General features: G+C 39.5%; 1 protein-coding gene across 2 annotated transcripts in view; it reads right to left on the reverse strand.

The window, feature by feature from the left end:
* The window catches only part of ppp1r16b (protein phosphatase 1, regulatory subunit 16B), an 83,644-nt gene that overhangs the window by 14,535 nt on the left and 50,404 nt on the right, over nt 1-18,705 (reverse strand). For both annotated transcript variants that reach the window (XM_039796550.1, XM_039796551.1), the window contains exons 3-5: nt 11,424-11,494; nt 1,547-1,692; nt 581-684 (exon numbers count right to left, since the gene is read on the reverse strand). In XM_039796550.1, coding sequence (XP_039652484.1) covers nt 581-684; nt 1,547-1,692; nt 11,424-11,494 — 321 coding nt within the window. The remainder of the gene's footprint in view (nt 1-580; nt 685-1,546; nt 1,693-11,423; nt 11,495-18,705) is intronic.

Consider the following 18,705-nt stretch of genomic DNA (forward strand, 5'->3'; position numbering starts at 1 on the left):
TGCTATCACAGTTTACCAGCTCTGGTCTGCACTTATTGGATTTTGGGGAAGTTTACACTCCAGCAAGCCCGGGCAACGTTATCCTCATCTAAAAAGCCTTTTCTCTTGAAATAACAGTCTAATCTTACATTTATATAAATAATTTAAGGACTAACTCGCTCTACACTGCAATACAAGAACAATGCTGTTTCTTTATTTACTTTCACAAGGATCACCAAATGGTGAGGGTGATGACCTGGCCAGCTTGAGCCTCAGTCGCACATTATCATGTATGTAATGCATGATATGCAATTTAAGACACCTTTTTTAGTAGTTGGTACAAGTTAGATCTAACTGGCATAATGTTAAAGAAAGTAGACACAGCACACTCCCTCCAGTGGCATCATTACTGTACATGGAGAAGCTACAATTTCTAATTTATTCAATCGATTCAGTCTACAGACATTGTGAGACCGATTCCCAAAGTTGTTTAAGAAAGCACAAAAACTGTGCTTATTAACCAAGAGCTACAGCCTAAAGATTTTGTCCACGAACCCTGATGTCTGTGGTCGTGCCATCTCCTCAAACATTTACACTCTACCTCTGTTGGCCATAGCCGTCTCGATGATGTCCAGTGTTGGGTCGTCTTCACACAGGTCGTATGGCATGTTCCCATCAGAGTTGACCGCCAGCAAATCTGCACCGCTGTGGTAGACAAAGCTAAATGATTAACACCTTTGGAATATTAATTTTTGTAGGCTAATAAATATTCTAAATGTAAAATATCCATGGCTAACATGAGGACTATATGAGGAAAAGGGGTTTGATGCATTACATTTTAGGGCATCATCTGTGATCCAAATGTGGAGAATTGCTAAATATCATTTAGGGCCGCCCCCACAAAAAAATGGTAGGGGAAACACTGCATTCTATGACTTTTTTCACATGCTATACTATGACTTTTTTCATCATACTATACCATGACTTCATCACTTTTTTCCACATACTATACTATGACTTTTTCATGACTTTTTTTGACATACTATGACTATTTTATTAGACATTATACTATGACTTTGTTCAACATACCATACCACTTTTTAATGGCTTTTTTCAAAATGCTATACTATGACTTTTTGTAACAATTTTTTCATCATACTATACTATGACAATTTTGGATATGCTATTCTGACTTTTTATTATCACTTTTTGACATATTATACTATGACTTTTTTCGACATACTATATTTTGACGTGTGTGTGTGTGTGTGTGTGTGTGTGTGTGTGTGTGTGTGTGTGTGTGTGTTTGTGTGTGCGTGCGTGCGTGCATATACAGGTGAGTGGTACCCTCATTCTGTCTGATGACAGCCATTGATAATACAAGTCCAGCTGGTCAATAGGAACTTATTCCTACACATCAGCACCTGATTGTGACTGAGTGGGTTATTTGACTTTTCTCAACACAAACCCAGATGTAGTTACTAGACTCCAGCATGGGTGCTCTTTATTTCACCTCCACTATAAAGTGCTGCAGGAAACCATGGTGTAGTGTATCTGCATGTCTTACTGTGAAATGAGTATCCTGACCAGTCCTGCGTGGCCACAGGTAGCAGCGGCGTGCAGAGGCGTCCACAGCTCGTTGTCCTGAGCGTTGACACTGGCTCCTCGGTCCAGCAGGATCTTCACCATCTCCTCATAGTTATCTATACAACACTGTAGTCAAGGAGAGGGGGAAGGAGATGGGGAAAAGAAGACATGTGTTTAATTGTTGATACTGTATTACTTGCTAGTACCCTAGATTGAGTTAGATGAGGGAATAAATGTAAACCGGTGGGAAAAAAGGGAGTAAAAAAGAAATCAATAAAGAGGAGAGAAATAATATTCAGTGAGCAAGAAGCAAGAAGGCAGAACAGAGGTAAATGAAATGCTGGCTGAAAAGAAGCTCTACATTTCTGATATAGCATATAATTCAAACAGTAAGTACTCAGCAGTGCTGCATTGATGCTTCAGCACCTTAATCATCGCAGAAAAGGAACAAAAAGAGACTCATTTGTCACCAGAGCACAGACGAGCAAGTCAAACAGCATCTCTACAAAAGTCATTTAATTGCATATTGCAGAGTGAAAAAACTGAAAACACATTAAGCCAATTTGGACACAGTCATTGTGACATCTCACCCATTGTGTGGGTTGTTCCCTGGATCTGTGACAAAGCTGGAAATGCACCCATAACTCACACCCATCCACAGAGAGACAAAGACAGAAAGGGACAGAACGTATTTTCCTTGTTAACTTGGGTGGGATTTTAGGGTGGGGAGGAAAGAGAATTTTTCCATGTAAACCATCCTCCAATATACATAGCTTATGTCAGTAACAGCAGTTTTCTCCATCAGAGCTAATTGGTGTGTGTGTGCGTGTGGCAGTGCTACGCCACTGAACAAAGACAAAGACAAGACAACAGAGAGAGGAAGACACTGCAAGGAGCAGACATGAAGTCAAATAATGGGATTACTTTATCACAGCAGGAGGGTCAGTTATAATCAGAAAACTGAAGGATTCAGAGCAAGTGTTGTTTCCAAAGTCTGAGAGAGGCATCTCAGCAGGAGCCAATGTTCTTATTTGTGCTGGTAAAGTTGTGGGTTTGAATCTGATCTATCAAATCTTATGTTGGAACCCAGAGAAGAACAAAAGTCATAAAAATCATTTTCTGTTCCCAGGAACAGCTGCATGTTTTTTTTTTTTTTTTTGTTTGTTTTTTACCAAAGAGCACTTTCTCTTTTGTGAGAAGACATGAAATGAAAACGAGACATCTGTCATGATGAAATGTTAAATCTGCAGAGTGCTATTAATCCCTAATTCTACCCACTGAAATATTTAAACAAAGACAGAAAAACGGGGTTGGGGGGAACTGTTGGTAATAAACAGAAACAAAATGGAGATAGCAAAAAGAAAAGAACCGAATAAATCCATCCATCGTGTAAACCAATTATCCTACAGGGGTCATCAACCTTTTTGAAACAGAGCTACTTCATGGGTACCGAGTCATACGAAGGGCTACCAGTTTGATACACTCTTCTGAAATAACTAATTTGCTCAGTTTGCCTTTAGTTATATATGATTATTAATGATTAATGATACTCATCTATGAGAAGACACTGATCATGTTAATGATTTCTCACAATAATTATCAACAATGACTTAACAAGGTGGGAAACAGATACAGATACTAAATCTAGCCCTCAGTATGAAAGACCAGACGGTTCGCTTCAACCATGCACGCCATCCGCAGCGCCCTGACCACACTGAACGCAAGAAGCATGAAACAGCTTTAAGGTGACACAAGTGCTTATCCTGACTTGGCACCAACATGTCAAATTTGTGTTAGGCATTCAATGCTTGAAAGGAGCTTCTGACTGTTTTCATTCCTGCTAGGTAGCCGGCTGCATTCACTTTGAAGACCCAATTAATTTAGAGATGCTGTTACACATCTGATAAACTTATTTCCCTAAAAATAACTTTTCACCTTTTACACTCAGGGCCTGATTTACTAACACTAGCGCAGTTTGCGCTGCGTCTGTTTATGCGAGTTTGGTAATAGCGCACGCTATGCTTCCACAGTTTGCGTAGTATTTATCAACCCTGACACCCATCAGGCAATCAGCGTCTTTCTCCGCCCACTAGACCGTAAATTGCGCTGTAGCAAAGCGGTACTGGTGCTATGATATGGCTGAGTGCAGACTGCGATATTCCCACTGCTGATGCTATGACTGTTTGAAATGATCCTGATGCCAATATTTGTAATGTAGCGAGGAGTTTAACAACTGCTGGAATGGGATGTGAACGCTGAGTGGGAGATTCAATTTCATCTTTGATTTCTTCCAGTAACTCTAATATTGCATGGCTGCTTGATCTGTAACGCTAAATGATGTTGTGTTCACTGACAAAGTGTGATTCTTGTGTTAAAAATATTTTCAGCCTCGCGCCTATGTCTTCGTCTTGCTCAAATTGCTGTTGCCATTTCACCAGCGGCATAAAGGGTTACGAGGAAACTCGATCGGGCTGGTTTATAATAGCCAACCCGCAGAATAGAGGCGCGCTTTACTGACAGTCTTTGTAAATACCACGGAATATATAATTAGGTGCACTTTGCTTATCCTCCCACCTTTTGGGTGGAACTCCCACTTTCCCCACGACCCTCCCACGAACGCATATTGAAAGCGCAACTTGTCTCTTCTCGCTCATGTGGCAGACAATCTGCGATTTTACCCAAGTGCGCCTTGTTTGTAAATAGCCCGCATCGGTTACGTCCGTTTTTGCGACCAATTAGCGCCTGGAAACAGGCGCAAACGGCTTGATAAATCTAGCCCTCAGTCTTTCAATATTCCACCACACTGCACAATACTCACCAAAGAAATCTTGAGAAGTTGAGGTGTGCAAAACAGACAGTTTTTACTTTTTCATGGGTTTATATAGAGGATGAGTGGAAGTGCAATCTCGAGAGGTTTCTGGTGTCTGAGATTAGGAGCGAGAGAGCAAGTCACAGTAATACAGAGAGGAGGTACAAACATGAATATAAAGCAACAGGGTGGAAATGTTATGAAAGAGAAGGGGAGATTAGAAAACAGTCTAAATTCACTTTGGAAAATGCAACAGCAGACTCTCTTCTTAAGCATCCTATTGGCATCATTTAGACAATGGGCTAAAGGCACCAGCAACAGACCAATATATAAAAAATTAATGGGTCAAAAAATGACTAAACATATTTTCAAGACAACAGAACATTACACAACAATTAACTTTACTAGCAAATAGTAAATGTTGCTTTCCTGACAATAAATATCCTTGTAGTAGAGTATCGAGTGTGATGTAATCCAGCCAACAAGAATTGAACACAGAAGCTGTTGTTTCGTGACGAGGCGACCAGATGTGACTGTGAGTTGATTTAATGGTTGAGAGCGCCACCTTTAGTACCACATACTCAGGGGCACAAAATTCCGGGCCCTGTAGAAAGGCATTTTCTATGGGCCCCTCCCCGCATCCACAGCTATTCATTCTAGTATCTTTTTGGGCCCTCCTCACATGAGGGCCCTGGGTACTCAGTCCCCTCTTTCCCCCCAGTCTGACACCCCTGCATATACTTCCCTGCCTTAAAACAAAACCTCAATTTGTCTTCTCAGTCACCTGTACTCCATCTCTGTCTCTGCCTGCCTACCATCTAAAAAATATCTTTATCTGAATTGTTGAACAACAATAAAAAAGACCACATAAGGAGAAAATGAGTTGTGTGCATTCTCTGGAGTTTTGTAGTTTAAACTGCCAAGTCTACTCAGATAAGGCAGCTCTGACAGGAGTGTGGGGGAAGTACACATAAATTAAATACAACACAAGAGAGGAAATGAAATTACTTCACAGATGCAGAGGACAGATAGCAGGAAAGCAGATAAGGTGAAATAGATGCATAGAAAACACAAAGGCTGACTGATTGGAAACACTATTGGCTGGCAAACATCCTGTGCGTTACACTTCAGTCACAGGGAAAAGTATGTAGTAAGATTACCGCTTTTTCACAGACAGTCCAAAGGGTTAACATGAGAATTATTTCTGCATTTTAATCCTGAGACAGTTTAATTATTTAACTCTAACTGACCACTAAAAGCCAATCCATATTTAGCTACAGAGACACTGTTTACGTGATGTTTCCTGAAGAAGTGGAAAGTCTGAGCTGCGCAGAAATGCACCTGGCAATATGTGGCCTGGTTACACACCCTTATATATGTTTTTCCACAATTCTAATAATTCTAGTGTTGTTCTCATTGACAGATGCGTCCCTGTTTGGAAAAAAACAACCAAATCAGACCTTTCAAGGCAGGATTAGGAATGTGGACGTTATATTTCTGTGCCAGAGTCAGAAAAATGACCAAACAATTGGTGACAAGCGTGGATGAGATCAAACGCTTATTTAATATCAACTTAAATGAATAAGAAAATCTGAATATTTCTATAATTGACATTAAAAGGTAACCCTTTTAAAGAAGAAATAACACAATCTTGCTGTTAGAAAAAAGCAGTAAAATTCACCCTCACTCTGGGGTTTCTGCTGCTACAGCCTTACTTGGTCTGGTATCACCAGTTCCTTTTGGTGGCTAATATTAGGAAACTTAGATACTAACTGGCATTACTGTATATGAGAAGGACAAAGAGCTACAGGATACTAAAAGCAATCAGGCAGCATGAAAAGAAAAAGAAGAAAGACATGAAGCAGTACAGTATGAACATCCTGGTCCCAGTCACAGAGCACAGGATGAGGTCACTTTGAGGGTTCTCTTTTTTCTGAATCTTTTCCATAGCAATCTGCAGAATGGTGTGAAAGGTTCCTGTGCAAAGCAATCACAGCTTTAAATTCAGTTGAACTTAGTGTGAGAGACAGAATGAGCATGAACCGTTTACGAGACCTTCTTCTGAGCTCCCAAAAGCAGAAGTGGTACTGTTTTATTTGTGTCAACTACTTCCGGCTTCAGTGACGTTAAAGGGGCAGCAAAGACACGTGTGCGCATGCATGTATGAGAGCATTTTCTTCCTCTTTTTATTGGCAAGCTTGAGGATATAATTCAGGGGGAATGAACACCCTCATAAGACTTAAGAGACATACAAGCTTGTCAAAGACATCTGATAAACTGATGGATTACCTTGCATTTAAAGCTCTAGCCTGCAGCAGTGGCATGACAGATGTCATCAAAAAAACAAGAGATATCAACCTACACACCAGCCAACAACTAGGCTAATCTCCTAACCTCCTTCTGAATAAACCCCCATACTTCAGCCCACCTGCTAGCTGACTAAACTAATCTCTTAGCTTTTTACTCTAGGAACTAGTCACTCCACCAATGCCTAGCCAACCCTGTAGACCCCACCAGCCTCCACTCTTCTTGTTTTGGCTACAAGACAATGAGGCAAGTAAGGAAATAATGTGCCTTTCATAAAAACTATTCACACAAGGATGAGAGTGTGGCTCGGATAAAGGCTCAGATTATGTGGCTGGAAAACAACAGCAACAGTCTTGCTGGGATCCGTCAGTGGGCGGAGAGGACTGCGGTCTGTGTTGAGGAGCAAAATGCCGAGGAAATAAGGCTGAGACTGTGACTGACATTCTGTCAGGGCTAGCACCACGAGGGCCATGGTTGACAGAGCTGGCAATGAAACTGAAATAGTGAGCGGCTAAGTGAGCAAGACCAGGACCAGGTGGCTGAGACTGCAGGACGCTAAAGGATAAAAGGGCTTAACATTTTGCCAGCGATGATAGGGCTAATGCAAATCATGACGAGGAAAGGGGGTCAAAGTGTGCAGAAACTGGCAATGTTGAGAATTAGACCTAAATGGCCAAATGAAAAATTATTGAAAACACAATAATAACACAAAAGTACAGGAGACTAGAGTGACAGTTTCAGGGTTAATTACTGAATTTGGGGGGCTGAGTGTAAGAACATGGTACTGAAAGGCTAGCAGTCGGAGTTAAAGTTCCTCAAAGGCTGCAGTAATGAAGAGCTGAATGACTAATGAACAGTCTGGGACCACAAGGGTTGCAGTCTTCTCATCTCAAATCCTGCAGATGATCATTACAGCACAAGTTAAAAGCCCGTCTCCCTCATCTCTATACCCATCACGGTCATCACTGCATAAATATTTGAGGGGTAAAATCACTGAAGTAAGATGTTTTTAAATGTGACTCCAGCTGTCTGTTGATGTTCTGGGTCATCGTGCCCACTCAGCCACACCGAGGTTCTGAAGCAAAACACAAGAACGCAGAGCCAGATAAGCAGTGACCGGTAACCGATGACTCAACCAAAGATATGACAACATGAGGCGAGTGTGTTTAGCGATGATAACATCTCCCTCCACCTTCAGTGTTCAGACCAAAAGAACAGCACTGTGTTTAAAAAAACAAATAGGTCCTTGTTGGTGTGGGAGTGTTACTACCGATACAGGTAAGGAAAAAGAAAGATGGTCAAGGAATCTATACTCTCCTAGATGTTAAATCTCCCCGAGTCATGAATCGGTTTGCATTGGGCCTCACAGCAGAGGATAGCCATGCCAACCCATGCTGTTGTGGCCATGCCTGATAGGAAAGCCAACCAGTGCCAACACCGAACAATCTCCCTCAAACCAAAGTCATGTGTTGCCCTAAACTGATTGACTCCCAAGATGTGTCTGGGCTGGCAGGTAGAGAGGAAGTGCTGGTTGTAAAAGTCAATATGTTGTAGCTTGTAACTGGATATCTGTGCTTTGCAGATATGTTTCACTGTGCATACTTTCAGATATCAGCCATGTTTTACTTTATACTGATCGCTTTCAGCTGCATCCGAGCTGTGTTAAGGTGCTGACAAACCAACCCGGCAATTGTCCGTCACCCTAGTTTTTGTTGGCAGTAGTTGGCCTCTATCAGCAAATATTAAAACAGAAGTAAGGAAAGCAAGCAAACGTCTGAAGTCAAGGGGGCACACACAGAAGTAGGGCTGGGCGATATGGACCAAAAATCATATCTCTGTATTTTTGGGCTAAATGTGATCAAATTAAATACAAAGACAAGACGGAGGTTTTCTGCCGCATTTTAAAATATACAGTTGAAATATGCCCTTTTGCTTTTCATTGTTTGGGACCCCCATGTTTCCAACACAGTGGTTTCATTGAAATGAATGGAGGATGTGTTTTTGATGCAGTAGCCTACTAATGATGGCCTGAACATGGCGTTACACACATTCATACAAACACACACATGCATAACCTTGTCACTGAACAAAAGGTCTCCATTTATCCTTCACATCATCCCAATGTAATTCAGCCAGCTAACTGTAGAAAATGATACGTTCTCTATCAGAACTGAAGCTGTCAAGGTGCTTTCACGAAACAGAGTAAATATTGAAGTGTGTGCATGCGTGCTTGTGTATGTGCATGCATATGTGTGTGTGTGTGTGTTCTGTCACAATCAGTTCCCCTGAAAGCCATCTATTGATTAATGTCTTATATCAGTGAGGTGAGACCAACCCTAGGTAGGCATGACATCTCATTTAGAGAAAAATCACAACCACTTTATTTATCTCACCCTCTGCCACATGGGGTGTGTGTGTGTGTGTATGTGTGTGTGTGTGTGTGTGTGTGTGTGTGTGTCTTTCTGTAATGTGTCCCCATTTGCCTAGGTGTGAATGGTGGTATTTTTCATGTTGTAGCAGGAGTGAAAAGGTCTCATCTTGAAGACAGTGTGCAGGCTGACCCATCCAAATAGCCCAAATAGAAGATTATCTGGTACACACACACACAGTGAAAGCCAAAAGGTCAATCTGATCTCTCGGCAGCCAATGGCCCACAGCTTTTAAAACACCAGCCACACCGGTGGTGACTGATGGACTTCAATTTTCTCTTCCCCTTGTTCATTTTGCTGCCTCCCAGCAGGTTCCAGAGTACTAGGCTTTAAACAACCGAGAAGGAAAGAGAGACGGCTGTGTTAGCTGAGGCAGAGCGAAAAGAGGGGACATAAACTGTCAGAGGTGTATAGCACAACTTTGAAGAGAGAGAAATGAGAGGGGCCAGGGAAGGGTGAAAAGCAAAGGAGAAACTGAGGTAATAAATGAGCATCACATCCTTCTGAAATTCATTAAGGTGCCATCCTTCCATGCCATCTCCTTCTCTGCCCATAAAGACGTTGTCCACACCTCAATGTGGGTTTATTTTTACAAAAATAAGATTTTGAGTTTACCAGCGATTGACATTTCAGTGTACAAGGCGCAAACAAAATGGTTTCATGCTTGTTTGTGTATACAGGTTGGGCTTTTTACCTCAGCGTCTCCATCCTGTAGCTCGTGAACCAGCACAGTTAGCAATTGCAGCGGCTTTGTGGAAATCCCTCTGTTTGAGTAATCCATCCTTTCTGGCCAGTTTGTTTAGAACAACATGTTCTTAAGTTCAACTCAAAGATCCGATTAGTGCAGTGTGATTTGGTGCATTTGCTCTTCAGACATGTTTTGAAAAAGATATTTTTTTATCCAGAGTTCATTGCAATAAGATTAAGTATGTATGTCAAGATCTAGACAGCTTTGTGCAGCGGATGTATTTAGACGTCCATTTGAAGTCTGACTATTAGCTTGAGCTAAGACCAGGCCTTTGTGAAACTGGTCCCAGGATTTGGTTTGATGGTTGTACTTGGTGACTGTGTTGTTTCACACTACCTGGAGTCTAATAAATGTTTGTACATGTTTGAACTGTGGTGACAGGAACTGGCTATAAGTCTATAAGGAATGAAGGAAAACCTTTCAAAACAAAAGACTGAAAGGCTGATTTCTGATTAGATGAGTCATCTAATGGTCCATTATTTACACAGACTGAGCAGTTTTGAGTGAGAAGTGATCCGGTGCATTTATTTGGATGCGGTGGAAGCTTTAATTAACACGCCAGTAATGGCTCTAATTAGCAAGTGGAAATGGGCCAGATCCCTGCTATCAATTTCCTGCATCAAAATGGACTAATTTCCCCAATACTGAACTCATTTCCTCACTATTAAAAATAATTTCTTCATTGTCAGAAAACTTCAACACTGTATTCTGCACATGGCTCTTATAAATCATACTGCTACACATTTATAAACACCAGGAAATGATTTAATTATATTTTAACAGAGACTGAGATCGTAATGGTAAAGTTGGATTTGATTAATAAAAGTCTGAGTCATAATGTTTTACGTGGAATGTTTGACAACAACAGAACAAACTCAAGAATATTTTCACACAGCTTGAAAGCGCAGGTTGAATAGATTTTACAAAATTATATTTTGTTTAGTCTTCAGTATTTTATATCAAATGTAATGTTGAAATCGAGCAGTGTCTTGAAGAAGAAAAGTGTATTTTACCCATTGTGCATCAAAATGATATTAAAAATAAGTTCCATTTTATTTCTATATCAGACTGCATTACTTTTAGTTCTTTTTGCCCATGGGAAGCTAGCATACACTCCAGTCACTTTGTGACTCTCAACAAGTGGCTGTGGTATATTGATATGTCTATATTGTAAGTACATGAAAGCCTGATTTAATAAATACTGTATAAGTTGGGTACTAGAAGGTATCCCAAGATGTGTCATGTTTTCAGTCAATTTGTGTTGGCATAAGGACAGAAGAAGGATCTAACCCATAAACCTGTGATAAGTAGACAGCTACCTACCATTAAAGTAACAATCTATCTAAATACTTTACATAATTTTGTCATTTTTAAATTTGAGATAAGATGCCATCAGTGCCACAGTTTCAGAGAAATCAAACAGAGAGAAAGACCAAAGGTGGAGAGAGACAAACAGGTAGAGACAGAGTCTTCAGGGTATCTGCAAACTGAATATTTAAAAATCGAAAATTTTATTTAAGACGTTTCAAGACTTTTTAAGGACCCACAGGGACCCGGTTCTTACCTGATGCAGGGCGGTGAGGCCGTCTTCATTGCAGAGGTCTGGACTCACATTGTTCTTCAGCAGGTAGCGCACTGGTGGACAAGAGATGGAAAAACACATAAATTAAGGTAGAAGTTTAAAATAACTTCCATAGAATACATGATTTCCTTTAGTTGGCTTAAATAACTGCATTTCCTTTTACAAATCTAACCCCATTTAGAGGCCTCACTTCAGTGCATGCCTCACTTGCACTAATGAAACACTATTTTGTAGTTGAGAATTGAAAAATACTCAGTTTGCTGCCACAAGTTGCATGTTAAGCGGCACGTGTTGCATGGTGATACAGCAGTTATAATCAATATTTCCTAGAGAATACAATGTGGTGGCTGCTGAAAAAACAAAATGATGGATGCAGGATAAAAGCATGATGAGATTCCTCTTGATTGCTCACACAGCCTGCAGGTGCACCCTTACTTAACCTTTTGTTACCCAGTGACATCACCAATCAATCTGCAATCCATTAATATCAGCGCATCATTGTGATGCATCCGTGCAGGAAGTTTAATCTCTCAAATTAAATTATCAGCCCTGCCAGGATGTTACCCAACTGACCTTGGAAATATGGATGAATGATTGGTGAGGGCGAGGCAAGGGTTGGTGATGGAGGATGATGTAATGATGCTTGGGATTACACCGTTTGTCTGCCTCATAGTCCCAACAGATAAACCCTCTGCCCAGACCCTAATTCACAAAATATCAGCTATTACAGTCTGCACACTGGACAGATGCATGACTACTAACACTGCTGGCCTGAGCAGGAAGCGACACTGGCACAAACAGGGCTCCTCTACACGTCAATATTATCCCCTCTTTTTGGCAGTGCTGCCATGTGCCTTTATTTCACAGAAAACAAAAAAAGGTAAAACAGCGAGTGCATTAATCAGGTTATGACGCTGAAAAAGAGATGAGAGAGATTTGGGATGATAATTATCACATCTGTCCCTTAGACTGCCAGACAAACAGTCACATACACATGAAGTAGATACATGCATGTGCACATAAAACAGAAGGCCAGAGGGTTATACACACCGTAGAGGCTGGAGAAACATGCAATAAAATGCAGTACAGAACACACATGAATGTGGGCGTAGGTATAGTTTATGAAAAGGGAGGGTGTTGTCACGTTGGTCTTCTGAGTATTGAGATAGTCCTTTTTTTTAAAAACTATTTTCTGACATTATATAGAACAAATGATTAACCAATCAATCAAGAATATAATCAACAGATTAACAAACTATAAAAACAGTCAGTGAACAATCAGTGCCCTACTGTGTAGCGAAAGCAGAACGTTAGCAGAGCAGCAGCTTCAGTCCCATGCTTGTATCTACACAGGCCACCTGTGTTTTGACACCCACAAAACATAAGAAAATATGCGTGAGGTTGCAGTTACAGGCCTAAAGCCTGACAGAAACACCAGTGGTTATGCAGCCTGTAAGTAGATGGATAGGTTGCAATAGGAGCACATCTGTAACGTCATACACACTGGAGACAGCTGACTTTAGTGAGTAAATAAAACTTAGCCCTTGTAGGCCCTTGTATAAAATGCAGAAATGGGTGCTGGTCCATGCATGTTCATATCTATCTATCTATCTATCTATCTATCTATCTATCTATCTATCTATCTATCTATCTATCTATCTATATAATGTGGCAGCAAATAAAGACAAAGGAGGGAAATTCTCTAAAACAGGCAGGTCATGAAAACAAGATGAAATAAATGATTGAAAAGATAAATGAAAATTGACCAGTTGACAGGTCAGTATTTATGCACAGTTGCTGTGGTGTAGGAGTTAGATGTTAGTGCTGTTTGACGATAATGGCAGCCGGTCATTATTGAAACACAAAATGTGGCAGAGGGAGTGCTTTTTCTACAGTAAAGTAGATTGATGGAAGTCCGGCCTAACTCCATTATCCCACTTCCTGAATCCTGCAGCTATTAGACCTCGATTAGGCTTCTGATAAGCATTGCTGTCAACATCTAACAGTGATATTTGTCTTCACCTGGGCTCTCATTTAGAAAACTGTGCGTAAGATCCTTTAACAGCGATTACAGTTTTGAGTCTTCTACTTTCTGAAAGCACCATATTGTCTGATTTATTACAAAAAAAAATGTATATCAGAATGTTACACATAAGCAATTAAATAACTAAAAAAAGCACCAAGAAATACAAGCTAAGAAGCAAAACGTGCAGTATATGTCTGTTCTAATGGAGAAAAATGTGAGCCAAAGAAAGACTAACACAATGTTATTTAATATAGTCAATGCCCAAAACCTGATATATGTAAGATAACAAAAATGTAAAGTTGAAATGCTGATATTGGCTGCGTGACAAAGAAAGGTCAGTTTCATCAGCAGCATGTAAGAGATGGTGATAGACGGAGAACCCTTTGAAACTTGATAAATCCAGATGCAAATGCATTCAGAATGCAAGACCTCTTCGCTTCCTGACACCATTACTTATTTGCACTTTCCTTTTCTTTCCTGATTCTTAATTTATCGTAGCAAATGAATTACCACACCAATGAGTCACAGTCTGGGTGCACCAGAGTTGTAATGAGAGGATTTCAGGAGGTCATGAAAGGATTCTTTAATGATTTTTTCAGAGCAGACATTAATCTTTTTCTTGCCAGCACACGCAGAGATGTCAGAGTTCAGGTACAGTGGGGCAACACGTCAGCCGGTGGGGATTCAGTGTTTTGTAAAAGGATACTACAATAAGATACTTGCTACTGTATAAGAGGAGCTTAAACAAAGTCTTCTGGTTCAACACCTGATTAATTAAACCACATATTCTAATGTTTTCAGTTTGCATATACTGTGGATACTGAAAATTTGAAGCTTAGTTTTTACATTGCTGATGAAATACAACCAGATGAAAATAAATGTGGCCATATTAAGTGTGAGTAGGTGATTTATAACAGTCATGCCATCAGCCTCCTGCCTGTTAAATAGCACTACAGCTGCAGACACAGACACTGGATCAAAGCCCTATACTACAGTGGTTCTCAAACTTTTTCACATCAAGGACCCCTAAACTGACACAAATTAGACCACGAACCCCTATCTAATAAGACTTTGTCCCAGGGTGCCATACCTGATAGAATTTTTGCTTTTAGATGTTTTATTACATAAAGTGAATGAAACCCATGAGCAAAATAGTCATACAATCGGTCATTGTGTTACTTATGGATGAAATTATAGTGAAATTAAAGTATTCTCCTTTTTGTTGGGAACCCCCTGGAACCCAACCACGGACCTGGTGGGTCCCTGGACCCCACTTCTGTAACCCCAAAAACACATACATGCATGTGCAAAAGACCACATTTGATAACAAAGTGGGAACACGCTGCATGATGCATCCAACCATTGCTCTAAATCCTATCGTTAAAGAAGTGTAATTTATACAAAACTAACCACAAAATAATCTCACATCCTGGCCTTGAAAACATTACTGGGAATAAAGCAAAAATTCTATTTTGTCTTCCAAAAGCTCTGATCCGATAACAGAGATCTAATTTCTGTTGCATTCAGCATGAACAAAACTTTATTTCAGCATGACTTAAACAATCTAGCTCCATGATAAACAATAAAGTGGTGTGAAAGAAAAAAAAAAAAAATCAGGATGAGTGACAACAGCAGCACTAGATAAACACTAGCCTGTCACTGTTCACTTCCCCTGCTGGAACACCCAGCTATTAATCTCCATTACACTATATACTGACTGGTGGTACATACTGTACACAAAGCTCTGCCACAGTTATTATTATTAAGAAATTGAGAATTGTTTTCACGTTCTCATTCACGTGGGAGCCCCTTGTGTGTTTGCGTTTGTGTGCATAGATTCAACATATACAGCTTCTGTATGTAAACTTTTTCTATATTCACATATGAGTCTGGAAAAGTAATCAGAAGGTGACAGTTTTGTCTTATAGTCTGTCGGAGGCAGAAGTCAGATAGCTCTGCCTGCTCTTCAGGCTGGAAATTATACATTTAAAAAAAATGATGTGCTGAAAAGCAGAGTGAGACGGATGAACATGCAGGCAGCACAGACACACTCGCCACCACCAAAACAGCCTGATATTTGATTTGGTTTTTAGGCAGGCATGCAACAAAAATATATACATTGGTGCTGAATTGCTTTCTCTGTGAGAGACGGTGGGCGCTGATGCATTAGTTGAGATGAAATAGATTTGAGATGTGATGTGTGATGCATCTGAAAGGTGAGAGTGATGTGAAGGAAAGAGCGTGCACGCGAGAGTGAGTAAGTAAGAGTCTTACTAGAGGAGTAAGACAGAGAGATGACTCGTTTCACATTTATACATGTTTCTGTTGCTCTGTTTTGTTTCTTTGAATGCATTTTTTATGTTGTGTTTTGTCGTTTGATTTTTTTTCTTGTCTGGTTGAAATATTTGTTTTTTGTTTTCAATCTTTGGTCCGTCTGAATCAATTTGTATATCATATACAAATTATCAAATTATCTACCTTTCACACAACATACTGCAGTTAGGTGGTGTGTGAATGTGCTTACAGGTATAAGGTGTGTATATGACAGTGTGAAGAGTGTCTGTGCATGATGATGTCCTCCTTTATCATGTCATACAGCGGTGCACGCAGTGACGCATTCAAATGCATCAACGCTGAGGCAAATTCAGAATCAATTTCTCTCTGCTGAAAAACAGCAAATATTTATTTTTTGCTCATTGCTTAAAATGGAAAAAGAGCAAACAGACATTATGACAAACAGGAACAAACCACATTTTCTTAGAAGCTCTAACCAACGACATTTCTGCACACTTTTGATGATACAGTATCTCTCGGTTAATGCAGTCAGTTTTATGTTAGGGAAAATGTAAAATGCATTTTCAGGTTGTATTTTGTTGTTGTAAAAAAGTGTTTTAAAAAAATCCTTTATTCGAAATGCCATCTGTATCCTTAACCAAACCAAGTGACAACATCAATATGAGCTGCTGTCTTAATGAATTTAAGCATATTTATTTTGTTTTTATCTTGATATCTTTTTTTTTTTGTGTCTGATATGTCTGATATGTTGTCTGTATGTTTATTTCTTGTATGTCTGGTGAGCCAAAGGAAAATTTTCACCCTGGTGGACAATAAAGATTTATTCTATTCCATTTCAAATTTCAAATAACAGAATTACATTACATTTCATTTAGCGGACGCTTTTAACAGAATGTTTGATCTGAATCACTTTGTTATGTACAGTGATGCTCAAACTGGAATTTTGTTTGAATTTATCATGTTATGTATCATGTATATTTATATGTGACATAACTCCTCTAACACATCACTATCTATCATAAAAAAGGTAATGATTTTACACACACACACACACACACACACACACACACACACACACACACACACACACACACACACACACACACACACACACACACACACACACACACACACACACACACACACACACACACACACACTAATGAGACAGTTCAATCTCAATCCCTGCCTGCTAATAGATCGATAGCTAAAACATTCTGTCTTTAAAAATAGGAGCACTAATTAACACCAAAACAACAAACAACAACAACAAAAAAAGTAATGCCATCTAACTACATCTGTTAAAGCAGTTTTACATACAATTCAATTCCTAATTAACTAATTAACATACTGTAATTACCAGATAACCTTTTGGACACATTAACTTACACAGGGGAGAGACAAAACAATGACAAAACCTCACAAATGGGACATTTACTCTGTTATTACAATTTTTATAAAACACTGTTAAAATGTCAATTAGCGGATTGATTTATCAGCTATAAAAGAGGTCTGGCATTAGCACTTCCATATGCGGGTTTAGAAAACAGCTAAAAGAGCTCCATAGTAATAAACCAGGTCGCATGCTGACAAGCATTTGCTAGTTAGCACTGAACACAAAGTACAGCTGAAGCTGAGGAGTATGTCAGTAGTTTTGCAAATATTTCATCATAAAATATTGGCCAATTGACCTGATAATGGCACTAGATAAAAAGGCTGGGGATCATTAAAAACAATACAATTCAATGTGAGGAAAACACGAATGTCTGAACCAAATTTCCATGAGTTGTTTGGACTGTACAAAATAATGAATGTAAAAATGGTAGATAGACTACACATTTTTCAGTCAGCGTAAACTTGCCTTGTTTTGTCAGTCACTACTTAAAATGTAATGACAATGAAGAATTGTTTATTAATTATTTTTTTAATTATTATTTTTATTAATTATTGTTTTATGTGTATAAGAGTTGTGTAAGTTTAAAAAAATAACCAAAAAAAACAAAACAAACTAAAGATATTTTAGTCTGGACAGAAAGACCGACACTGCCATCCCTAGAGTCACGACACTAGAATGGCTAAAAATGAAGAAAATTAGCAAATCCCAACATTTGATAAGCTGGAACAAAACATTTTTAGTTGATAAATGAATTAAACAATGAATCAAACCTCAAGTTTGTAGAGTATTTTCGGTTGATTTACTAATCGATTGAGAAGTTGTGTAAATTGGTCAAAAACACCCACTTCTGCAGCTGTATTTGCAGTGGTGATTTAGTTACTTCAAAGTTAAAGACTTTTTACGTGAACAGATCGGGTTATTTTTCATCCAGCAGGTCTCATTAGCAGCATGTAGACTCACACTTAATGACCGATGGCACTTGAAAATGCGCAGCTTCTTTAATTTTATCTCACCCGTGGCATACGAGCATATAAATAAAAGGAATGATAAAAGGAAAAGGAATCATAGAGAATATATCGTACAAACCCTCACAGGGAAGAGCCAGGGATAAAATGCTGTCATGCATCACACAGACAGATCCATTGGTACTAAGAGATGCAGAGAAAGAGGGGAGAGAAAGTAAAACAGAGTTGGAGCTGGCGACACAAACCGTGAATGTGATTCTTATCTATCTGTACCACCATCGTATGGGGCTGAGCAAACACACAAACACAAAAATCTTTAAAAAGCTATCCATTACATCGAAGGGTCACCATGGTGATAATCTACCACCACAAAAAGACATGAATACAACGCTGCAGAAATCTCATGCATGTCTTCCTGGGCAGATCCCATAAATTCCCATTGAGGGAGGGGACGGAGCTGGGCGAGATGCTTCCCCAAAAGATAAAAGATACATAAACAAACAACAGCACAGGAAAAGAAACCCACCCTTCCTTCCTGTTATCTTACTGTGCCTCGACAATACTGTACGTGAGTGTGTTTGA

Source organism: Perca fluviatilis, chromosome 4 (assembly GCF_010015445.1).
Source record: "Perca fluviatilis chromosome 4, GENO_Pfluv_1.0, whole genome shotgun sequence".
NCBI lineage: Eukaryota > Metazoa > Chordata > Actinopteri > Perciformes > Percidae > Perca > Perca fluviatilis.